Source organism: Pelodiscus sinensis, chromosome 27 (assembly GCF_049634645.1).
Source record: "Pelodiscus sinensis isolate JC-2024 chromosome 27, ASM4963464v1, whole genome shotgun sequence".
Taxonomy (NCBI): Eukaryota; Metazoa; Chordata; order Testudines; family Trionychidae; genus Pelodiscus; species Pelodiscus sinensis.
Genome location: NC_134737.1, coordinates 713,793 through 736,667, shown reverse-complemented (window position 1 = coordinate 736,667; position 22,875 = coordinate 713,793). Strand labels below are relative to the sequence as shown.

The following is a 22,875-nucleotide window of genomic DNA, read 5'->3' as shown; positions in this document are numbered from 1 at the left end:
GAAAAACATCCTTGTGTTTGTTTTAAACATGCTGCCTACTAATTTCATTTGGTGACCCCTAGTTCTTATATTGTGGGAACAAGTAAATAACTTCTCCTTATTCACTTTTTCCACACTAGTCATTTTATAGACCTCTATCCTGTCCCGTCCCCCCCTTAGTCTCCTCTTTTCTAAGCCAAAAAATCCCAGTCTTTTTAATCTCTCTTCATATGGGACATGTTCCAAACCCCACATCATTTGTTGCCCTTTTCTGAACCTGTTCCCATGCCAATATATCTTTTTTGAGATGAGGTGACCACATCTGTACGCAGTATTCAAGATGTGGGCGTACCATGGTTTTATATGGAGGCAAGATGATATTTTCTCTCTTTTAATGATTCCTAACATTGTTTGCTTTTTTGACTGTTGCTACACACTGAGTGGATGTTTTCAGAAGACTATCCACAATGACTCAGATCTTGTTCTTGAGTAGTTGTAGCTAAATTAGCCCCCATCATATTGTATGTATAGTTGCGATTATTTTTCCCATGTGCATTACTTTATCAACATAAAATTTCATTTGCCATTTTGTTGCCCAATCACTTAATTTGGTGAGATCTTTTTGAAGCTCTTCAGAGTCTGCTTTGGTCTCAACTCTCTTGAATGGTTTAGTATTATCTGCAAATTTTGCCACCTCACTGTTTACCCTTTTCTCTAGATCATTTATGAGTAAGTTGAATAGGAATGCTTTCTGGAAATGTAAACCAAAACCACCAAACCTAGGAAATAATTTGACTGGACAGAAATCTTATCGTGAACAAATGCCCAGAGCAGAAGCAGCCAAAACCCAGGTAGGGAGCTGCTCCAGCCCCAAGTGGAGCCCACAGCTGACAAGGCAAGGCTAGAGCAGCCCCTGCCTGCAGTGGAGGGCCACTCCAGCCTAGCCTTGGCAGGCTGGGGGACTGCTCCAGTTCAGCAGGTCTGGAGCAGCCCCCCGCCTGCACCCCCTTTAAGGGGTTAACCTGTTAAACAGGATTTTACAACCCTGGTCAGAAGGGAGACACCTATCCTTGGAGCCCTGCAGATCTATGTCTGTTTGGGCTGGTACTTGGGGGTTCTGCACATACTGATCCTGTGATGCCCTATATGATGCCACAACCATATATCATCAGGAAGGTCTTTTCACTTACCTGTTGCAGAAACTTGTCAGCACAAAGGTCAACAATCAGTACCTAGGGAAAGATGAACAGCTATATTAACCATTATTATGCTGAGCCCAACTTTGCTGCTCTATGGAATTTGGGAGGGGGGGGACATTTTAGGGTATTTTGAATATTAGAATAGTAATGAGATATCTGCAAAACTGTTATCTGCCAAAGATAATAATCAGCTATGTTTGTATCACCTTTGTGTTTTGGGTTATTAAGATGTATGTTTAGTCTGTATTGCAGAACTTGTGCCAAGCTTCTGGACCACACTGACAGGATGTCACAGAATTCCACTTGGGGTTGTCAGCTGGTGTGATGATCATGCCACTGATGCCCACCTTCCTGCTCTCTGGGGGCCTGAAATTCTGGTCTTCCCCAGCCAAGGTACAGAGTTGGGGTAACCATCCCCTTGCAGAGCAACACAGACACTGGGCCAGTTCAGCTCCAGAAGGACTCAATTATGTGAGCTCAGTACTCAAACCAATCCTCCCAGAGAGGCCAAAACCCCAAATAAATCCATCTTATTCTGTGTAAAAGTTTTACACAGAGGAAGCTCATGAGGTCTGCCCTCTGTATTAGAGAGATGCACAGCAGTTGCTCTCCTTCCCCAAATGACAATTATTTACACTGGGCTTGATAATAAAAGTATAAAAAGTAGGATTTAAGTGGTTGCAAGTGGAAACAGTCAGATCAAAGTTACTAAATTCAAATCAACAAAAAACACTAACTAGTTCTAATCCACTAAAACGTGTTACATGCACATTCTAACCCTAAACAGCTGTTCATATGTCAGGTAAAAAGCATCAAGTCAGAATTGATCTTTACTCTGGCCTAGGTCTACAGCTTCTCCTTCCCTAGTCCCTACCCACCAGTGCTGCTAACTGACCCCTCCTGCCCATGACTGGCAGGCCAACGGCATCTGGACAGTACCTTGCATTTCTTCCAACATCCCCGTCCCCAAGACTCACCTCTTCTATGGGCAGGTCCTGGAGCTGTGGTAAGGAGCAGGAAAGAATGCCAATAAGGAATGGGGTGGGAGAACAGACAATATCAATCATGGATGCTGGGAGAACAGGAATGTAGGTGTGTTGCCAGGTGAAGGGGTAAAGTGTTGCAACCACAGCATGGCCACATTTAGACAAGGTGCTAGAGGGAGAGAAAAACCACATAATGAATTCAAATGCAAATTAAACAGTCAGATCCTAGCCACAGAGTTAAATGACAAGTACCCAGTATGCAGGGAACACAATTCACACACACCAGGACTGAGACGGAGCCCAACGTCTCAATTTGTGTCCTGTTCTTCATAGGGAGATGGGAATAGTACACAGCTGACAAAGTGTCTTCAGTCACATGATAAATGTTCTCGTCTCCTTTTGCAGTGCACCATTTAGACAATTTCTGACCCTTTTTTTTAACAGGTTTGCTGTTACAACTCAGTTTAAATTCTCACGTGCAGAATTTAAATATGCAGTCATGTCTGACTGTCCATATGCCTGGGGTCCTGGGCAGCCGGAAGATCCTGCATCCACATGCCTAGAGCTTTGGACAACTTGAGCACTCAAGCTCTTAGCATACACAGGGCCTCAGGCAGCTCTTAAAAGGCAACTGTTTCAGAGAATTACAAAACATTAACTTGCTCAGGAAAAAGAGGCCTAGAAGCAGAAGGAAACATGAAACATCTTAAAGCAAGATGCACGTGACTCATTCTTCACCTCAGATTGTCCGCAACGAAGATCACCCTCCTTTCCAGCAGGAGAGAGGCACACACCCGGATCAGATGGCAGACACTAAGGCACTTAAACAAGCACTCGAAATCCACGTGCTCCAGCCGGGAATCCAAGGGACGGCAGAGTTCAATAACCTGAAAGCAGAGCAGAGAGGCAGGGAGTCAGAGATGCACAGCAAGATTTCAACAGACAGACCTGGGGATCTGGAAATCTGTGAAACTAACGATGGATGTTCTACAAACAGTGGAATGCAAAAGTTCACAAGCACTAAATGCTCTGCCCCCCCATTTCCCTGGGAGAACAGCACAAGGAATTGAGCTCACCCCTTCTCTTTCTGTCTGTCTCTCCCCCTCTCTCTGGAGTCATTTCTATTGTAACTTATGTTCTTGGCAGCCAAAGTGCCTGTGTGAAGACTAAGAAACAATCCTCACTAAAATCTACAGCCAGCACTGCACTACAGCAAACTGGTCAAGCACCCCTATGCCAGGCATATGCTGTCACCTTATACAGACAGTAACCCACATCTGCAGCCAAGTCCTGGTTTCACAGTTACCTCATTTCCTGCTCCTGGCAGGAAGCTCTTCACAGTGATCGTGCGTCCGGGAGCCGGGAAAGGGGCCTCCATGACACTGCGCATGAACGGATGCACCAAGGCTGGGGACATCTCTCGCCTCTTCTCGACCTCATCCAGAATCTGCAGGAAAATCATCTCCAGTCATTGCAGCACAAGACAGAACTAGGGGTGTCCCAGCTCCCTAGACACAGGACCACAAACAGCATCTTCAGTAATCAGGGCTCTCAACCAGACTGATGTCTTGACTCCCACTGTCGGGAGGGCGCCTGCACAGATGTGCGGCATAAGAACACCAAAAGGCAAGCGGACAGTGGACTGTCAAAAATCAGCTGCTGACACCATTAACAGAAGCAAAGACCTACTCTGTGGGCCCCCGAGTAGTCGGTAAGTCTCATTACATTGCTGAGAAGTCCCATCATAGGAGCGACTCCCCACTTCAGGTATAAAACTGCTGTTGGAATGGAATGGGTTGATTTCCAGCAGTGTCCATCACCTTGAGCTCCCACAGGCTTCAGTTCCGAGGCATCCCTTTCCCCCCCCTTTCAGAATCTCCGAGTCCGCACAGACAAGCGGACAGGGGCCGCAGACGGTTAGCTAGAGCTGTGAAGTCTTTCCAACAGAATCACTGCCACAGAGACTAACAGATACTTGCACAACCCCTGGGCATGTAACTAGGAATGAGTGGATGTGAGAAACGAGGCACTAAGTTTGGCATCAGGAACTCTTTCCTGAGTGCGCGGCAGATTTGGCTGTGGAATGGTCTCCCAAGTGCTAGCCTCAAAGCCGGAGATAACACGCCGCAGGGAACCAAACTGCCATGGGTTACTTACTATGGTCGGTGCAATGCAGCAGTGCAATTACAGGCTGTATGGCAGTAGCTCAGCTATTTCCTACAGCTCTCAGACTGCCAGAAAGGCATCTTGGGATGCACAGGTCCGACCAGGACCACTGGGGGTAGTGGCCTGAGGCAACCCTCCCCCAGTGCTCCAAGGCCCACAGCAACCCTCCGGCAGCAGCCCACCCACTGCCCCGCCTCTGCTCCACTCCTTCCCCAAGCTCCTCCAATGCTCCTTCCTGCCCCACCTCCACCCCCTGCCCAAAGCCACTTCCCCCGAGCAGCAGGAGCCAGGGGCTTACCAGGAGGCCTGCGCAGGGCAGCAGAGGTTCGCCCCCCTCTTGCACTCACAGGCTGCCGCGGTGAAGCAGAGCACAGCGGGCTGGGAGACAGTAGCAGAGCAGAGCAGAGCAGGCTACTGGGCCCCTTCTGCCACCATGTTGAGTATGGGAAGAGAGGCCAGGACCTGCCCTGTGGACTGGCCGGCAGTGGGGACGCGCCAGGTTGTGGGCTGGGCTGGGCTGGGCTGCTCACTCACCTTGGAGAAGAGGTTGAAGCAGCCCAGGCGGCTCACCATGCAGTACACCTCTGGAAGCCGCTTCCCTTTCCCTTCTGGCTACAAGGCAAGGGGAACGGAGAGAGTTGCACCCGGAGCACAGCAAATGGCCATGTCATCTCCCACAGGACTCAGCCCATACGCCGAGTGCTTCCTGCTACCCAGCTCTGTGCGCTCAGACTCAGAGTAATGAGCCTCAGGAACAGCATCTAGCCCACTCACGCCCCATCCCTTCTAGGCATTGTGTTCCAGGAGGCATGGGCAGCACCATGCACCTTTCACTGCTGCTCTACCCTCTGTCTAAGAGGGCTGGTAAATCCAGAAACAGCATTAAGAGAAAGGCAGCCCCCACCTGGCCAACCAGCTGTTGCGGATGCTGATCCTGGTCCTAGCTGGACTGCAAAGCTCTCCACCCCCATTACTGCCAACCCTCCCACTGGCCGTAGAGCTCACAAGCAGCCACTTACCAAGAGCTTCTTGCAGTAACCGAACCAGCGGCTGCCATCCTCACCCGTCAGCACAAAGGAAAAGGTTTCACTGGGGAGACCAAGCAGAGTTGCTCATCATGCAATTCACAGACTGGGGGAGCAGGACTAAGGGGAGGCAAATTCAACACACTGCATCCCGTCTGCAGCCCTTTAAGCTCACTGTGGGAGACCCAGAGGGATGCTCCCTGCTGCAGACTCCCTCCCTCCCACACACAGGGGACTGAGGTGCCCACAGGCTGCAGAAAACTCATCAGTCTGCTGTCTCCAAGCTTCTCCGCTCTGCCAATCACCAGCAGCAGCTGCCACTGCAGCAGGATCTAACTCTGGGAGAGTGCTGCAGGTGCCACACGAGATAGAGGTTCCGCTGGAAGTAGCGGGAATGAGGATGAGTAGAGATGGCCCTGCGGCCTGTGCACCCCTAGCATTCTTATTCTGGGATCAAAACCTCCAGGGAGTTCTCCTACTTTGGCCTGTATCTTCCATTTCCAGGCACAGCCACCTGGCAGATGCCGTCGCACCCAGCCCTCGCCCATCTCTCACTTATTCCAGTGGGAGCCCAGCGAGCAGTGCTTACTCACAATACTAAGCTTTACCTTTTGAGCTCTGCTGTTGGAAGCCAGGCTTTAGGATCTGGGAAGCAGAACTTGGGGATGACCTTTAACCTCTCCTCGGTATCCTTGGACTGCTTGATGGGTTGCTCGGGCTGCAAAAAGTAACACCCCAGTTATACAGGGCCACTCCCCCAAGATCAGAGAACAACGGCGGCAGCGTTCACTGGAATAGGATGAGTTTCCACCCTGCGGTAGGGGCTTGTGGGCATCAACCCACACAAGTCGGATGTCAGGACCAGGAGAATATTCTCTGCCTATTCCCGATTCCCAGCTTCCTCTCATGTTGCTCTATGCAGCTCAAAGCACACAGCCACCGGTCCAGCCTCAGCAGATTCAGGCCAGGTCTTACAGGTCCAGTACCTACTTCTCTATCACTAGGACACGGTTTGATGCTCAGCTCTCCAAAGAGCGAAGTGAATTCCTGGTCCCACATTTCCAACCACACAGACTTTTGCTACATCTTGTGCCTGACCGGTTAAGCTGTGGCTTTAGCTCAATGGCCTTTCCCACCTTCAACTGGAAAGCTGGCTTTCTAGCTCAAGCTATGGAGGCTCCTGCACTAAGCTCCACAGGCATTACACAACGGCAGCAATGCGGATCAGTGGCAGCAATACGAGCTGTGAATGGAATAAAGCTGCAGAGCTCCCCCAGTGATCACCGAAGGGTGAGTCTGCCTGGCTCAGTCCTGCCATTAGGAGATGCCATGACACTGCAGCAATCTCTCCTCGAGATATCTGTACGTGTAACAGGCCGAGATCCCAACTTGCACAGGAAGGGGGTTTATCCCTCCTACGGTCTGTCCACAGGGAGAGAGCAAAGCTTTGTGCATCATTACGAGATGGGAAGGGCACCAATTCTTTGACATCAGTTATCTCTAGCCAGCCCAAGTCCCCCGAGAACAGGCGGCCACCTTCAGAACCATTCAAGAACAACTGCACTTGGACTAAGGGATTCAACCAGCTATGGGAGACGTCAGAGAAAGCCATAAGGTCTTTCCCAAGGAACACAAGTCATATTTCATGTGCTAGCATATTTGTGCCTCTGTCATTTCTACTCCTTGTATCTGATGAAGTGAGTCTTTGCCCAAATACATCTGTTAGTCTCTCAAGTGCCACAGGACTCCTGTTTGCAGACGCAGAGTAACATGACTGCCCCTCCCATACAAGTCATATTTGGGAGTCTCACTTCCCCACACTGCACAGATGGGAACCTCACATCACTTAGTGTCACAAGATGGGACAGGCTAGAAATAGGGATGTTAAAGGTGTAATAGGGTAACCATGTAACTGCTCAACATCACAGTGGTGACAGTGACCCACACTGCAGGGTCTGTAGTATAAAGCTTTACACTGCAGAGCCCTCGGTGAAACCTCCCCAGGAGTAGGGCCACCAGCCCCTGCCAGCTCTGCTCTCAGGGAGACTTCACTGAGTGTAGTGGACACTATTAACAGAAGCATCTGCTTATTGGTTAAAGGGTTAGTTGTTTACACAGAAACATCCCTAGTTAGGAAGGGCTGGTCTTCAGAAGATGTCTACTGCATGGACATTTTGCTGGCCCCAGATATACAGCTCATGCAAGCGGGGGACAGGCGGATTTTTTGGGAGCAAGCCTAGATTTAGAGCCAGGCTAGTCTGTAATCACAGCCCCTACGGTATAATCAGTGCTCCATAATTACTGGCCTGATAGTTCCTCAGTATGAAAGACCCTCCCTGTGTAAATCCCCCATCATTCACCAAAATATTCTCAATCAAGCCGAGGTTAGACACACTGAGAAACTGCTTAGTGCTGTCAGTACCGTTACAAAACCAGGCCAAGCTCCATTCGGTGCAGACTGGAACCGATCCACTGATGAGGTGCAGCAGGGAAGGAAGATGCTCTGACAGTCACGGGGGAGGACACCTCTGGCAAAAAGCCACATTTTTCACTGCCTTTCAATACAGGGAGTTCATGCCCTATGTTCACTTTCACCCTGCTGCATGGACACTGCCCCCAGGAGCTGGTAGTGTTCCTTGGGGGTTCCAGAGTCACCGTACATTTAACCACAATCCTCTCAGCAGCATGCTGAGCTCTTAGGGCTCCCAGTACCACAGGCCTTGCAGCCCTTCCAGCCACCCCTTAGGGTGAAACAGCTGCCCCCCTGCGCTAATTCCCAACCGTAACTTTTTTCTTCTTACAGAAACCGGGAAAGTTTCTTTTCTGGAAACGGAAAACCCACAGTAACTTGTGGTGCATAGCTGAGGCAGCTTGCAGGAGAGGAGAGGCAATGTAGCCATACACCCAAAGCTGGGCTGACCTCAGTCCCGCTCCTGTGGCTACACAGACAGGGAGGGATGTGCTAGCTCATGTGGCATAGGAAACAGTGACCGAATGCCATGGGGCTTCATTCACTTTTCCCCCAAAAATCAAGATGAAGCCACAAACCAAACTGCAGCCAACTAAGGCAGCTACAGAGCCACAAACACCCATCAGCCACAGCAAGTCTCTCATTCTGCTTGCTCAGACCTACATACATAGCTAAGGGCAGCTTCGGAGAGCCCCCGCACTAGCCCTGGCGAGACGAGAGAGAATGTAGGCTCTAGAGGGAGGCCTCGTCGTAGTTCCCACCATGGCCCTACACTGAGCAGTTTTCAGATGTTGTATATCAGCCCAAGCTTTTATAAGGTCCCTGTGGTGTCTGAGCACCTTCTGCAAGGAGCAAGAACACACCTCCCCCCCAGTCCTGCTAGCATAGGCGCTGAGAGGAGAGCAGTTCTCATTTCATAAAAGGGCTCAGCAGCAACATTTCCCATTCCAATTACTTCAGAGGAGACTCAGCCTCTCTTGGGCTTGAGTCTCTCAGCACTAAGCAATTGCAACAGCAAAATATTACCATGCGCTTCCACTCCCTGCCAATCCCACCCACAATCCCAGATTCTAGGAAGGACTTTCCCATTAACACCCGGTTCTGACACATCCAGGACACGGGATCAGGATCAGAGCACTCTGTGAGAAGGCGTCTCCACAAGCCCCATGCATGGGAAGCAGAATCCAGCCTGCCACAATGCGAACCCAGCTGCAACCATACCACAGCACTGAACTCAAAGTGACCTGGGGAAGCGACGGTTTCTAGCGCAGCCGAGGATAGGCCCATGTTAGCTGCTGCTTGGACACGCTGGGCTCTGCACAGTGGCTTTGCCCCTTCACGTGTGAAAGGCCAGAACAGGTTTAATAACTGCTGCAAGGAACAAGGGCTTGGCACAAGCTCAGCAAGCATCGGTTCAAGGACCCAGTCAGGCTGCTCCCTCTGTGCGTAGCAGGGAGTGTCACAGGACCCGACATTTCCCCCAAAACTAGGAAGCAATATGCATTTTAATATGGTCAGATGTCAAGTCCTACCTCTGGGAGCAAAGGCAGCAGGCCAGGCTTACAGGCTGGGGGGCAGCACAGGCTGACTGCACGCAGTGAAATATTTGGGAGTTCGGGTGGTTCATCAGCTGAACATGAGATGTCAGTGCAACACCATGTGATCCTTGGACGTCAAACAGGAACATTTCGCATAAACTTCTAGGGGTGTGCTCTCAGCTCTATTTGGCACTGGTGTGACTGCTGCTGAAATACTGCGGCCAGTGCTGGTGCCCATGACTTAAGAAGGATGTTGATCAATTGGAGAAGAGCCACGAAAACGGTGAAAAAATTGGAAAGTGCCTTACAATGAAAGGGTGAAGGAGCACCATCTACTTAGCTTAGCAAAGAGGTTACAGGTGACTTGTTCACAGCCTGCAAATACCTACCTGGGTGAGAGTAATCAACTCTTGGAACAATTTACCAAGGATTGTGTTGGTGGATTCTCCATCACGGGAATTTATAAATTAAAAGTGGACAAGTCTGTAAGAATAATGAAGAACTTGAGCCTTCCCAGGAGAAGTATATCCAACTCCCATTAACGTAGTGCCCGAAGCCTCCAGCATGGTTGTGCTTTCCTTATAACACTCCTGTGAGGTAGGGCAGTGCAGCCATCAGGGAAACTAGACCGATCTCATATCTACTACACTGGGAATCCATTCTGCAATCAATGCACCGGCCGTCAATTTATCACGCCTGCTTAGACTAGGGATGTAAAATCCTGTTCAAAATGTTACGTTTAAGCTGTTAACCAGAATCCCATAGGCAGGGGCTGCTTCTGCCCAGGCTAGTTAACTGCTCATCTAGTAAGGATGATGCTTCCCAAGTAACTCTTTACATCCTAGCTTAGACCAATAAATCCACCTCTAAGTATTCTTTGATGGACACGGTACCCCACTAGCACGAGAAGAGTAACTGAAATCAACATGAGAGCAGCCCCACCAACCTTACATGGTAGCTATGTCGATTTGAGCTACACAACTTGCCTAGCTAACATGATGTAGCTTAGATGCTGTCGGGGGTAAATAGAGACAAGGCGAGAGGATGGGTGATGTGTGTACAGAGGGTTTGGCAGAGCCAGAAGCAATTAGCTGCACACCCTGGCTCTGCTCATCTGCACAGAGCCATGGAAGAGGGAAATGCAGGGAGGGAAAAATAATTCAACAGGTGAAGCTGATAGGAGCGGTACAGCTAGAGGCAGCTGCATGGGACCCACCTTGCTGGGGAACTGCTGTATGACCTGCGGGGTGTACGTTGTCTCAGATGGCCTCTTCTTTAGGGACACGACCACAAAGAGCTCAAACAGCTGCTGTTCCTGGAATTCGATCAGATCCCGCTCCAGCGTCTGATAGTGCGGGTTTCTCTTGTGGGTTGCCTGCACTTGCAGCAAGCGCTTGTGGCGGCCTGTGGAATAAGGACCAGGTCAGTGACAGGAGGCTGGGGCTGTAACACTAAGCATCTGAGGCTCTCAATACGCCTCATTGTTTGCACTGCACAAGAGAAAAGGTCAAGGGACGTACCCAAGGTCACGCAGCAGGCAAGTGGCAGAGCAGGAAATGGCCCTCAGGTCCCATCACAGAGCCTAGTGCCTCCTGCCTAGAGTAGGACACCCCAGTCTCAGCTCCCACAAGCACACAACTCCCACAAAGGCAATAACATCCCCAGCCCCTTTGTCAGTGGATTTTATCAGCAGCCCAACCCTTTCAACACCTCCATAGGCTGGTTCTTAGCCCGGAGGCTCCCCCTAACCCCTAGCTGCACTGAGGGACACATGCCTGAGGGCTGTGATGGGGACGACTGAGAAGGGGCCTCATTTTGTCAACAGGGCATATGAGGGGTGGGATAGTCTCCATAAAGCTGCCACGCGCCAGGCAATCGTATCACAAGAGCGATGTTTTCAGCAGCCAGAGAATTCACAATGGAGGCTGAGTCCAGCTCCGCCCTGTCCCCCATCCAGCCCGTCCCACACAGCACCACAGACTCTGCCTACGCGGCACATAGGGAAGACTGGCACAGCCGAGGGGTCTGACACATACTCTGTGGGTTTGTATTATTCAGCCAGACTCACTTGGTGACTCACCGGCTCCATTTTGAGCCAGCCTACAACCTTCCCCCTAACACAGAGAGATGGAGTTTTGCCATCAACCTCAAATTATGGGTTTTTGCATGTCATCTACAGGAAGGAAACATTTAAAACAGCCCAACTGGTTCCTTGTCACTGGGTACTCCCAGCACAGCGCCCTCCCATTTACTACAGATGAGTCTGCCTACCATGTCTAAGTTCAGGCCAGGCCTGCAGGCAAAGTTTTTACCCCTTCATTTCCCAACTCTGGGAAGCTGGAAGCTCAGATCCCTTCTGTGCCAACCAGAGCAGATGAGTCAACACCGAAAGCCTAGATGTGAGCCTGTCATTCTGGTTGTCCTGCCAGCGTTGTCATCAAGACAAGGGACCAAACTACCTACTTTTGGGGGGCCCCGTTCCAAACAGGGCATTGCAGAGCACAGCCCACGTGAACAGAGAAGGGGCATAGCACTCAGTTCTGCACCAGACATGCTCCAGGGAAGTGAGTTACTCCCAAGTATGGCCGTCACTGGAACAGTCACCTGGAGTGACTGACAGGATAGGCTGGGAGACATGGCACATGGAGCTTGACATGCCGACTCCAGCCCCTCCTCACAGGCACAAGAGGCTGGTTTGACACAAGAGTGGCAGTTTCCTGCATTGGCTACCAGAGGCCCAAAAACCACAGAAGTGGCTAGTCCCACTGGAACCCTGCCAGCATTAATTATGCTATGGGAACAGGACCAGCCCCAGCGACTGACTCACTCACTTTTCGGCAGATTCTCTGTCTCACTTTCATTCCCACTGGTTTCACCTGAAACGAGAAACAAGGCTTCCATAACTCTCAGTTGCCGTGAGAAGGTGGGTGACACCCAGGGCTGCTGAAGGGGCTGCGTGCAAGACCTCCCTTGGATCTACACCGCTTGTTAGCCATCTTGTTCGTTACAGTAGTCTCAGCAAAAGCAGCCCTTTGACAGTCCACTATTTATTGGAGAGTTCGTCTGTGTATGATCAAGAATTCCTCCCAAATGGTAAGAGCTAGGACCAGCAAATTCCATCTGCAGCTTCCTCTTAGAACTTAAAGCCACATAAGCGTTTGGTTGTGCCAGGGAAATAGCCTCTGTCTGCATTGGATTTGCTTCCCATCAAACCAAACAGAAGAGAAACAGAATCAGGAGGTAAAGTACAGTTTTCAAAATGGACATGATGGAGCACATGTTGAAAGAGACCCAACCAAGATAAACCAGAAAAACCCATCACAACCAATGGTGTGTGCAATCAGCATGCACCTCACTTCACCTGCCCTGGCATTACACGGGTGCCCCCTTTATAACAGCAATAGAAAAAAAACACTATGTGGATGAAAACCAGCAGAATCTGGCAACCCTGCACATAGGTAATGGTAACAAAATGCCTGATAAGCCATCTCCAGAACCCCAGTGGGCTGTATGCGGCTGTTGGGAAACCAGTTGCCCACCACTGGCACAGAGCTACCCTAGCACTGCAGGCTCAGACACAGCTTGATTTGCAGGGGGTCCTGAACATCCAAAAATCCCCAACCGAGTCAGTGCAAGATGTAGGAGATCAGCATCTCTGGTCTCAAACCGCCGCAATACATTTGCTCATTCTCAGAGCAGTCGCTACCACATAAAGGCCCCGTTATGCTGCCAGGACCATGGCACGTGGTGAATGCGACATGTCCATGGTCATGCCACTTGTGTGCTACATGAGGAAGAGGATGACGTAGGCCGTCTCCATACCTTTTGCTGGAGGAGCTTCTTTCCCTGTGTAAGTGATTAACTTCACCCTCTTCTTCCCGCGTTTAGACTCGAAGATCTCCTGTATTTTTAACACAAGCTGGAATCCAGAGAGAAAGCCGAGATTAATGCAAGCCCCACACACGTGAAAGGTGGCAGGTACCAGTAGCACAGCAGACTTAGCAGATGCCAGCGCTTCCAGTAGGGCTGTAACAACTCCATGGATACTGCAGGTCTAACAATGCAAGGAACAATTACTCCATGAGCCTGTTAGACTCCACACAGAGCACAGCAGAGAAGGAAGGAAAGAAACGTAATTTAGACTCTAGAGGACTCATTCATGCATATTTGGTTTATCAAGCAGGCCGCAGAGACCCAGACACAGGGAGGTCTGAAGCTATGAACAAGACAAACCAACCATAAAGAAAGTTACAGCAGCATCCTGTAGAATTTGCCTCAAGGAAGCCTTCTGCAAAGGATCAAGAGCTCTGTGCACCTGCAGCCCCTCTCCTCCCCTCCCCTTTCTGAGCATAGCCAGCGCTGCTTGATGTAGCTTGGCCTAGTTTCCTGGCGTTGTACAGAATGCACCGACCATCTGAGACCCAGGCATGTTTTCCAATGCAGAGAGTCTTCTGCTTGCTGTGTGAAACAGCGCACCAGACAAAGGGCCTGCCCCATGGCATTTCCTCAGCTGAGTGGTTATATACCCCTTATCTTCTCCACTCTAGTGTGCCCAGAGAGAGGGCAGTGCCGTGTCTGCCCCACAGCAATCAGGTGAGCCCAGTCTAGAGAGAGAAGAAACATGAACGTTACCACTATCCTATGTGGCCAAGCAACAGAAGAGAGAAAGGCACCAACATTCTAATATGGAGGGCAGGAGCGGCTGGGTTTTTGTTGATTCAACCATTTTTAAAGCCTTGGTTAACACCAAACCCACAAGGATCTCTGGAAATGCAGCCCACAGGCGCCGAAAGGCATCTCCACTCTCCTGCTAAGGCCCTGTGCCCCCCCAGACACAGGCAAGATGGGAGAGCGCACCTTGTTGCTACTTGCTGGAGCTTGCTGACATTTTTGGAGCAGGGTGATGTTTTTTTTTTTTTTTAAACACAGTAGGGAGGTCAAGTTCTCTCTTGCCCCAGTGTTAAGAATCCACACATGTTCCCAGCAAGTAGCAGGGTGGGGCCAGTTATTTCTGTCCCCACACACACGGCAGAAATAGGAAGAGTCACTGACAGAACCTGTTCTCCAGCTCAAACCCTCATCCCCAATCTCAGTGAACTAGGCCGAATTTCAGGCTTGCCTCGTTTTCTGATCCCCTTCTGATTTTCTGGAGCAGCAACAGACACGTTCTCTTCGTGCAGGGAGACACCCTACAGAGGCGCTACTGTTTCACTTGTGCAGGCCTCCTTCTCTCCAGCTCTCCCCTGGACATTTTGTTATTGCTCCTAACTGAGAGGATTTCAGTCACCAGGGAGAGATGCTGGGAGCACTCAAAGCACCAAGGTTTCTTTTCCTGCTCGAGACCAAACTTGCCTTTTTTTGAACTGAAATTCTTTTCTTGCTTTTTCTGAGTGTCTTGCAATCCCAGCAGAATCCTTTGAGTGCTGGGAGAACAGCATCTCTCCCTGCATAGAAATTGCTCCCAGACTCTTGGAACAGGTTTGGGGTTTTGTGAAGGATTCCCCCTCTCCCCTCAACTCCAGAAAAAGGTCACATGCTATCATTTCATTTCCATCGTTCTGACACCATGCTCTCTACTGCCAGGCAGGGTGTTTATTATAATCTTTGTACAGGGGTATTACTGCTCCACGTATCTACAGACTTCGCAGGCAGCTCGCACTGCGTAGGTAAATATTGTCCCAGGCTCTCTCAGGGCACCAGAGCATGTTCTTGTCAGCCAGAACTAGAACCCAGGAGTGCCATGTTCAAACCACTAACCAATGATGCCCCACCGCAGTAGCTACCATGTCCTTTCCCTCTGGTGCACTGTGTTTTGCTATGGAAGCATTGCTCAAGACAACTGGAAGCTGAATTGGGTTTCAGGTTTTTTAAATACAAACACCTGGAAATATGCCCAACAGACACAGGCAGGAACCACAGCAAAGTTCCATTTCTCCAACATGACGACAGAATTAAATCCCTTTCTTGATTCTGCCCGAGAGGTGTGTGTCCCTTATCCACACAGCAGGGAGCGGCAGGAAGAACGATACCCAAGAGTTATGAAACAGGCTCATTCCTAAGGAGCTGTTCAGCAGCTTTTAATGAGGAACAGCTGCCAGCTTGCTTTCATTAACATCAGATCAGGAACACAGACCAACCACCCAAATAACTGAGCAACAAGCCCCCACAAGAGAGCCAGGGTGGCTCCAGGCCTTGCCCACCAGAGTAAGTGCTTACACCAAAAAAGCTAATCGACAGTTAATGAGTCACACTGACTTGTACAGAAACTCCCTGTGCTTATTTCCCAGCCCCTACACCTGTCTGTCGATAGACGACGTTCTCCCAAGTCGGGACTGCCCTCCCTGCATGCTTGACGGATGTGCCCAGCCCACAGCAGGGGGCTTCCACAGCTAAGTCAGTCCTCAATTCAATTCCACGTGAACACTCAGTACGTGCCTGTCTTGCAAAGCCTTGTCTCAAACCCCACAGGGTCCCTGGGGATCCCTCCCTGCCCTGCTCCCTCAGCACAGACACGCCAAAGCCTCCATTCACCCACATCCATCTGCTATTGGAGGGTCTGCAGGCTCTCACTGTTCCTCATACTACCATGTGGGAGAGCCTGTGACCCTGGGCAAGCCACAGCCCCGCCCCACCGCAGAGCAGAGAGCAGCAGCACTGATCTGCGAGGCCCAGGGCGCCAGGACCATTGCCAAGCATTCAAAGGTGCTAGCAAAGGGTGAGCGTTATCACCACAAGTGCCACGCCAGAAGCAGGGACTCCCGCACGAGCAGCAGGCACAAGCCTCACCCGGGGAAGGTTCCTTTTCATGCCAGTGACCTCCCCTGCTCGGAACAGCTTCCACTCGGTCAGCGTGACAGGCAGGGTGGTGTCCTTCCCACGCAGGCACGCCCGGGCGGCTTTCAGCTCCAGGGTCTTGCGATTGAGGAAGGCAGGCTTGGGAGGGAGCTGGAACAGACCGGACAAGACATCGCGGGTGCTTTGGAGTGAAAACCTTTGCTGGCCAGGTTTCAAAGGGGCTGCCCAGCATTAGTGCGGGGCTTATACGGAAAACGAGATCCCTGATTACAGCATCTCAGCTCCGACCCATCCCTCCACACGCTCAGCATGGACCCAGCCCCTCAAGCCACCCACACCTGCCAACAGGAAGCACCCTTCCCGGGACCTCAGAGCGACAGCTGCTTATTGCTGAGGGACAAACGGGGAGACCCAAGACCTGTGGCAGGGAGTAAATGCCAGGTGCCTGGAGAGGAGGGATGCCCACCTCCCCTCCGGGGCCCTGCAGCTGCCCACCCCACCTTGCAACCAGGAACAGTTTATTTGTCGAGACACTAAACTTTCCCCACGCACCCAGGTGAGCCTGCCCAGCCTTGGCTAATTTACAGCTGCCCGGCCAGAGAGCAATTCCCAGCGGTGCTGGGCTCCAAGATGGCTGCTTTCCACATCCCATCCCTCAGGACAAGCTGGGTGGGCCCCACAGACATGAACCCAGGCAGCCTGGGATTCACACTCACCTTGGGAGGCCTGAAGGTATTCTTTGGGGGTGGCAGCTTCCAGGTGGACGGGACCCTCCACAAAGGTAAAGGCAACACTTTGATGTCTTCATACAGATTCTCCTTCACAGGAGCTAGTGAAAACAACCCGTAAGACTCAGGAAGTGGGGGGTAAAACGTCCCTCCCCGTCAGCCAGAACCAAGCAGAACTAATGCCTGGCAGGGCTATAGGATCGGTGACAGCCCATACCCCAGTGACGCCGCTACGGCCATGGGGTAGCCAAAGCCCTGCCAACCCCCGGACCTGTGGCTGCGGGTATCCTGCGTAGAGACCCCACTAATTCACAGCTGCTTGGTGCTGCAGGAGCACAGCCACCAGCGCGCCAACAGCAGCCAACTTTTTCTGCAAGCGTTTACGTAAAGCAGCTACGGGAAAGCTGAAGCCAGCTCAGCTGTGTCCTATTCCCAGTGCCACTAGAGAGCCTGCTGGTACTTAGCCCCGTGTCCCTGCTACCCCGGGACCAGACACAGGGAAATCCGAACACTTGCAGGCCTGAACAGACCCCTCCCCGCCCCCACTCAGGTCACTGGCAGAGCACAGGCACATACAGAGAATGTCCTCGTAGACATTGTCCTCTGACTGCGTGTAGTAGAGTCGGGACCCCGAGCTGCTGTTCAGCTCCTCGTGGAGCTTCTGGGAGCTGGCGGCTGCCATGCGACTGCGGAAGCCCTGGATGTCTTCGAACTCAAAGGATTTCCTGAAAACAGAACAGCACATCTGAGCCATTTCTTCTGAGGAGGGATGCAAGTCAGAGGAAGGAGGCCCAGGAACAGGCCAGGCCTCCAGCCCCAGGCCCATGACAACCCCCCAGGCAATTTATTCCAGTGCTTAACCACCCTGGCAGGCAGGCAGTTTTTCCTAAAGGCCAATCTCAACCTCCCTGGCTGCAATTTAAGCCCCTTGCTCCTTGTCCTGCCCCAGTCCCTGCCCCCGCACACAGCGCTCACCCGCGTGCCCAGAGCAGGCTGCACCTGTTTCCAGCGTGCGTAGCACTAGTGCAGAGCTAACACAGGGGACGTGGTGTTGCTGGTTAACTCAGACGCACAGGCAAGTGGGCAGCCTCGCCCAGCCTGCTGCCGTAGTGTTTAACGGAGACATGTGGCCCCAGACTCCAGGCAAGTAACAGCTCAGTCCCCTGGAGTCATGTTGACCCACGCAGCAACAGGGCTCTTCACTAGAGAAGACAATTGGCCCATGAGTCCCGGGCTGCACCCCCGCTCAGCCGGGGGCCTAGCTAGCACAGCTCCGTCAGCTTTTGGAGTCCTGGGAAGAGAGGCGTGTGGGGCAGTAGTCGGGACAGTCTGTGCACAGCAGTCACTGCACCGCACAGGAGGGTGGGGATTTCAGGTCTCCCCTCTCTCTTCCAAAGCAAGCCCAGGGGCCAAGCTCCCCCCAGCCCCAAGGATTTTACGGTCTCCTCTGGAAGTGCAATTCCGGTGAGGCTTTCACAAACACCCCCATCTCACCACCTGGCTTGGGCATGGGACTTGCTCAGCAGGGGCTATGGGGCAGGTGCTCAGTGCACGCAAGAGCAAGAAAGAATTAAGCCACCTACCTCTTGGATCTCCCTCTGATTTTCCTGTTTGCCAATCCCTGCTCAGGCTCCTGGGCGGATTCTGCTGAGGACTCATTACACTGGCCGTCCTGTGGCTTCTCTCCCCCGCCGCTGGCGTGGTCCCTTTCCAACAGGTAGCGGAAAGTCCGGCGGGGCTTCGGGGGAGGGACGGCAGCGGGCCGCGGCTCCTGGCCCTCAGGCTCTGAGTAAATGTTTTCGAGGCTCCTCCCTGTCGCCCGGAGGGGCTCCCCTCCCCTAGCCTGTAGCTCTCGCTCTGTCGAGCCACAGCTCTCCCGCTTCCTTTTCAGCTCCACTGCCTCCGCGACCACCTTGCCAAGGGGACCAGCTTCTAGGTCCTTCCACGCCCCACGGGAGGTGTAGAAGTTCCCTGGGGGTAAACTCTGCTCTGGGTCCAGCAGGCCTCCCCGCCAGTCTCCGTTTTCCTCTGCCCAGGAACTCAGGCTGCACGCGCGCACTTTGGGCCTGAGCATCTCCAAGGAGCCACATTCGCTCTCATCCTCGCTCTGAGAAAGGTTCCTGCCCTTTTCCCGGAAGTCCAGGCCCAAGCCCTTTGTGTTTGCCAGCTCCGCCTTCCCGCCACTGCCATTCCCCTGTGGCTGGGCCTTGGGCAGAGCCTCATAGCCAGGGTCATACTGCACGCCAAAGTCCTTCGGTTGCTGTCTGTCCTCGCCGCAGCCCCCCCGAGTCCTCCCCTCCCACTGGGAGATCTTCTGTTTGATGTTCCGGCAGTGGCTGCGGGACAGAGTCTGCACAGCGCAGCGAGAAAAGCCACCATCCGGGGTCCCTGTGGGGTGCATGGCAGGAGCCTGAGTCCTCACAAAGGCCCCATCGCAGGCACTGCCTTGTCCACACGCACAGCGAGACGGTGCCAAGTCCCCACACCCCTGCTCTGCTCCAGCAGACCACGGACAATCCCTCTGGACAGCAGCCAGTCCTAATTGAGCCCTGGGGGGAGGGAAGATCCATGAGCCCCACTCCCAGGCAGAAGGCACCTTACACACACACCCCAAAACGGGCAGCAGCAAACTGGAAGGCGCAGCACTGAACCCCCTCGGGCAGCCCCTCCTCACAGAGTGCTCAACGGATCCCCTCACACCAGAAAACGCCTGTTCCCCAAAGGACACAGCTTTCAACTCACGCTGCAGGGAGCACAAGGCTCCACGTGCAGCACCACCGGGGTGGCTGCTCTCACTGCTGCGGTTCTCCGAGTCCCCGCAGGGCTGCTCTCCCGAAGACAGCAGCAACAGGCGCTCCAGAGCACGCCCGGCGCAGCGTTTCCAGGGCCCTGTGGTCTCGCTAGGCCCAGAGCCGGCCTGCACATTATGGTAGCCAAGGCACCAACAGCCCCATGTGCATGCTGGGGCTCCTGCCAGGGGTGCTGTGCCCAAGGGGCCTCCCAGCTCCAGCTAGCCCCGATCACCAGGCGGCTGGGGCACGATGCAGGGAAGCAGACAGGCCCAGGAACTGCCAACACTACGCCTGCCTCTGGAGTGCCCGTCTGCCCCCCAGCTGGTCGGAACCTGCTCAGTGCTCCACCTGCCCTAGATCGGCCACCAGGGAGACTCCAGGTGCCAGGGCAGCCGCAAGCTGGCTCCCGGTGTGGCGTGGGAGGGGGAGATGCAGCAGCTCTGGGTACAGGGCTGTGTGGCTCACTCACACCCTGCTCTCACAGCCCAGCAGCTCCACTCCGACCCAGAGCGCAGGCCACTCACCATGGCTGCCAGCTGGGCAACGGAGACACCCTGAACATGGACAAACGCAACCCTGTCTGGTGGTTCCAGCCACGGCCAGAGCAGGACACGCAAGCGGGCGGCTGCGCGGGGGGCTGCCAGCTAGACTGTGCTGTACGTGGCCAGCGCGCACGGCTCTGGGCACAGCCGCGGCACAGACATTTCCCACGACGCCAGCAGAGCTCAGCCGCCACATGCCCACACCTGAGCTCTCGGAACATGCCACGCTGCCGAGGTACTCACCCAGCGCACGGGCTGGCTTGCTCCCCGTGGCTCCCAGCAGCACCGCTGAGCCCCCTCCTGCGCCGGAGAAGCCGGCTGTGCCTGCCGCAGAGGCTGAAGGAAGGGGCCGCTGCACTGGCCAAGGCAGCTCCTGACAGACCCAGCAACAGCAGCAAATGTGGAGCGGCGATGCCACAGCTCCTCCAGTAGGGACTGAGGCTGCAGAGACGTGGCACCTGCACAGACGCCTGGTGGGACTTACCGCTCTGCACAGGGTCCGGCGTCCCAGCGGCTCCCTGCTGCGCTCCTCCAGCCGGCACCCACGGACCGCTCCCTTCCCCCGGCACGGGCCAGCTGCCCCTAGCAGCGGCTGCCGCGGCCCATCTCCCGGGATGGCGGTGCTCTCCTGGAGGGGAAGGGACATGCTGCGTCAGGACACGGGGCCAAGCCAGCGCCCCATCCCGAGCAGGGAAGCAGCCGCCCGCTTGGCACTGTTGCGCCACGTCCGGTGGCCCCCTGTGCGGGGTCTGCGCTGCCCCTGCCCCAGGGCTTCCCCCATGGAAAGTTCCCTGCTCCCATGCCAGGGCTGACGCTCGGAAAGCCACCATGCCCAGCTCCCAGCGGAGGGTGACCTTGTGCAGCGGGGCCCCTCCCTGCACAGACGCAGCTGGTTGGGGACGCCCAGCCAAGCCAGCAGGCTACGCGCCCCACTCCCTGCCGGCAGGTCGCTGGGCTGCGCTCTTGGCCTAGCACAGCGCAAGCCCTTCCCCCGTTGCGCAGCCGTCTCCTCTCAGCGGCTATAAATACGCACTGTCTCCAAACATCCTGAGCCAGGAGCCATCCTCCCTCGGCCGTCTGTGTCGCTCGATTAGCAGGCAGGAAAGCGCCCCTCCCCTCTGGCCACGGCTGCCACGCAGCGATACGGCCCCCACTTCGCAGGCACAGACCTGGCCAGAGCCACTAAGCCAGCGCTGAGGCCGCTGGGAGCAGGTGCCTGGGGCGTGGGTCAAGGAGGGTGGCAGCAGCAGCGCATTGCTGGGGGTGGGATCTGCAGCTGCACTTTGCCAGAACAGCCCCCTGCTCCCGCCCTGGGCACCGTATCAGGCACCCAGCCAAACGTGGGGAGCAGACACCTACAAGCCCAGTGCGCCTGAGCCCCCCAAATCTGGCAGGGGCAGCGGGAATAGAGCATGCAGGGCAGCAGCAGAGGCTCTGGAAGGCAAGGCCGCCCTCAGCTCAGGAAGCAGAAGCAAACACACCCAGCCTGGATTGCAGAATGAGCCCAGCAGCTGGCTCGGGAAAGCGATGCTCTGAGCCTCCCAAGCGCCCACAGGACCCAGAGCCCAGCACAGCCTCCCCAGCTGCCCAAAGATGCTGCTGCCCTCCCTGACCCACGCCCCAGGCACTTGCTCCCAGTGGCCCCCCATCAGCATGAGTCGCAGGCGGGGCCAGAGGGGAGCAGCTGGAATCACTCCCCTTATCCGAGCTCCCAGAACAGGGGCTGCAGGGAACACAGGGCCAGCCAGAGGCCCCGCCAGGAACAACTCCTCCAGGGACCGGGCAGCACAGGGCTGGAGGGCTCAGTTACGCCCCTGTCCCAAGGTCCCCTGCCAGCCATCTAGCGCCCCACGGAGCCCGCCCCAGTGCACATCACGCTGCAAGCAGGCCCGCCTGGGTCTGCCCTACACCAGTGGAGAGCCACAGAGGGAACAGATGTGGGGACAGCATCTGCGCCTCTGCTCAGGAAAGTGGTCTTCCAGCAGGTTTCTGATCCCCCTTCTGCAGCTGCCACAGCCTGCAAGTAAGGGACACCGCGAGCCCCAACAGAGCACTCAGCGGAGCCAGCAGGCCCCATCCCTGCAGCACCCTGCTGCCCAAGCTCTCCTGCCACCGACACAGCTCACAGGCCTCTCGGAGACACCCGCCCTCCCCATCCAGGGTCAGCCAGGGAACCCCAAGAACCAGTGAGGACCAAGGCCACAGCAAAAACCCCTCCACACTTTACAGCAGCAGCATTGCTCATCGGCTCCCAAGGATTTCAGCACAACCAGCCATCCGACCATTTCCAACAGCCGGGGGAAGGGAGACTGCCCCAGGGCCCAGCAATTCCAAAGAGCCAGGGTTCCAGGTAGGGATGTTAAATATCGGTTAACGGAATAGTCAACTCACCTCAGGAATTCCTGTCGGTTACTCGACTATTCTACACTACTCGGGGGTGGGGCTGGCAGCCACTGCACTCCGGCCCTGCTCCCTAGGAGTCCCCTAACTCTCCGCGCTGCTGCCTCTGTATCAGAGGCAGCAGCACGGGGTGCCAAGCAGGAGCTGGTCCAAGCCAGTTTGAAAACCAGCTCCCCGCTCAGACTGGCTGCCTGTCACCCCACACTGCTGCCTGTGCGCGGGGGTCTGAGCTCCCGGACCTGGCGCAAGTCAGAA

General features: G+C 54.2%; 1 protein-coding gene across 5 annotated transcripts in view; it reads right to left on the bottom strand.

Moving 5' to 3' along the window:
* DENND2C (DENN domain containing 2C) overlaps window positions 1-22,875 on the bottom strand; it is a 38,491-nt gene that overhangs the window by 5,398 nt on the left and 10,218 nt on the right. For all 5 annotated transcript variants that reach the window (XM_075910395.1, XM_075910397.1, XM_075910398.1 and 2 more), the window contains exons 2-16: window positions 20,705-20,848; window positions 18,470-19,435; window positions 17,463-17,611; window positions 16,875-16,987; window positions 16,150-16,308; window positions 13,186-13,282; window positions 12,195-12,239; window positions 10,580-10,767; window positions 5,964-6,073; window positions 5,350-5,419; window positions 4,865-4,942; window positions 3,471-3,611; window positions 2,903-3,051; window positions 2,156-2,333; window positions 1,170-1,211 (exon numbers count right to left, since the gene is read on the bottom strand). In XM_075910395.1, coding sequence (XP_075766510.1) covers window positions 1,170-1,211; window positions 2,156-2,333; window positions 2,903-3,051; window positions 3,471-3,611; window positions 4,865-4,942; window positions 5,350-5,419; window positions 5,964-6,073; window positions 10,580-10,767; window positions 12,195-12,239; window positions 13,186-13,282; window positions 16,150-16,308; window positions 16,875-16,987; window positions 17,463-17,611; window positions 18,470-19,287 — 2,337 coding nt within the window. In that variant the 5' untranslated portion in view covers window positions 19,288-19,435; window positions 20,705-20,848. The remainder of the gene's footprint in view (window positions 1-1,169; window positions 1,212-2,155; window positions 2,334-2,902; window positions 3,052-3,470; window positions 3,612-4,864; window positions 4,943-5,349; window positions 5,420-5,963; window positions 6,074-10,579; window positions 10,768-12,194; window positions 12,240-13,185; window positions 13,283-16,149; window positions 16,309-16,874; window positions 16,988-17,462; window positions 17,612-18,469; window positions 19,436-20,704; window positions 20,849-22,875) is intronic.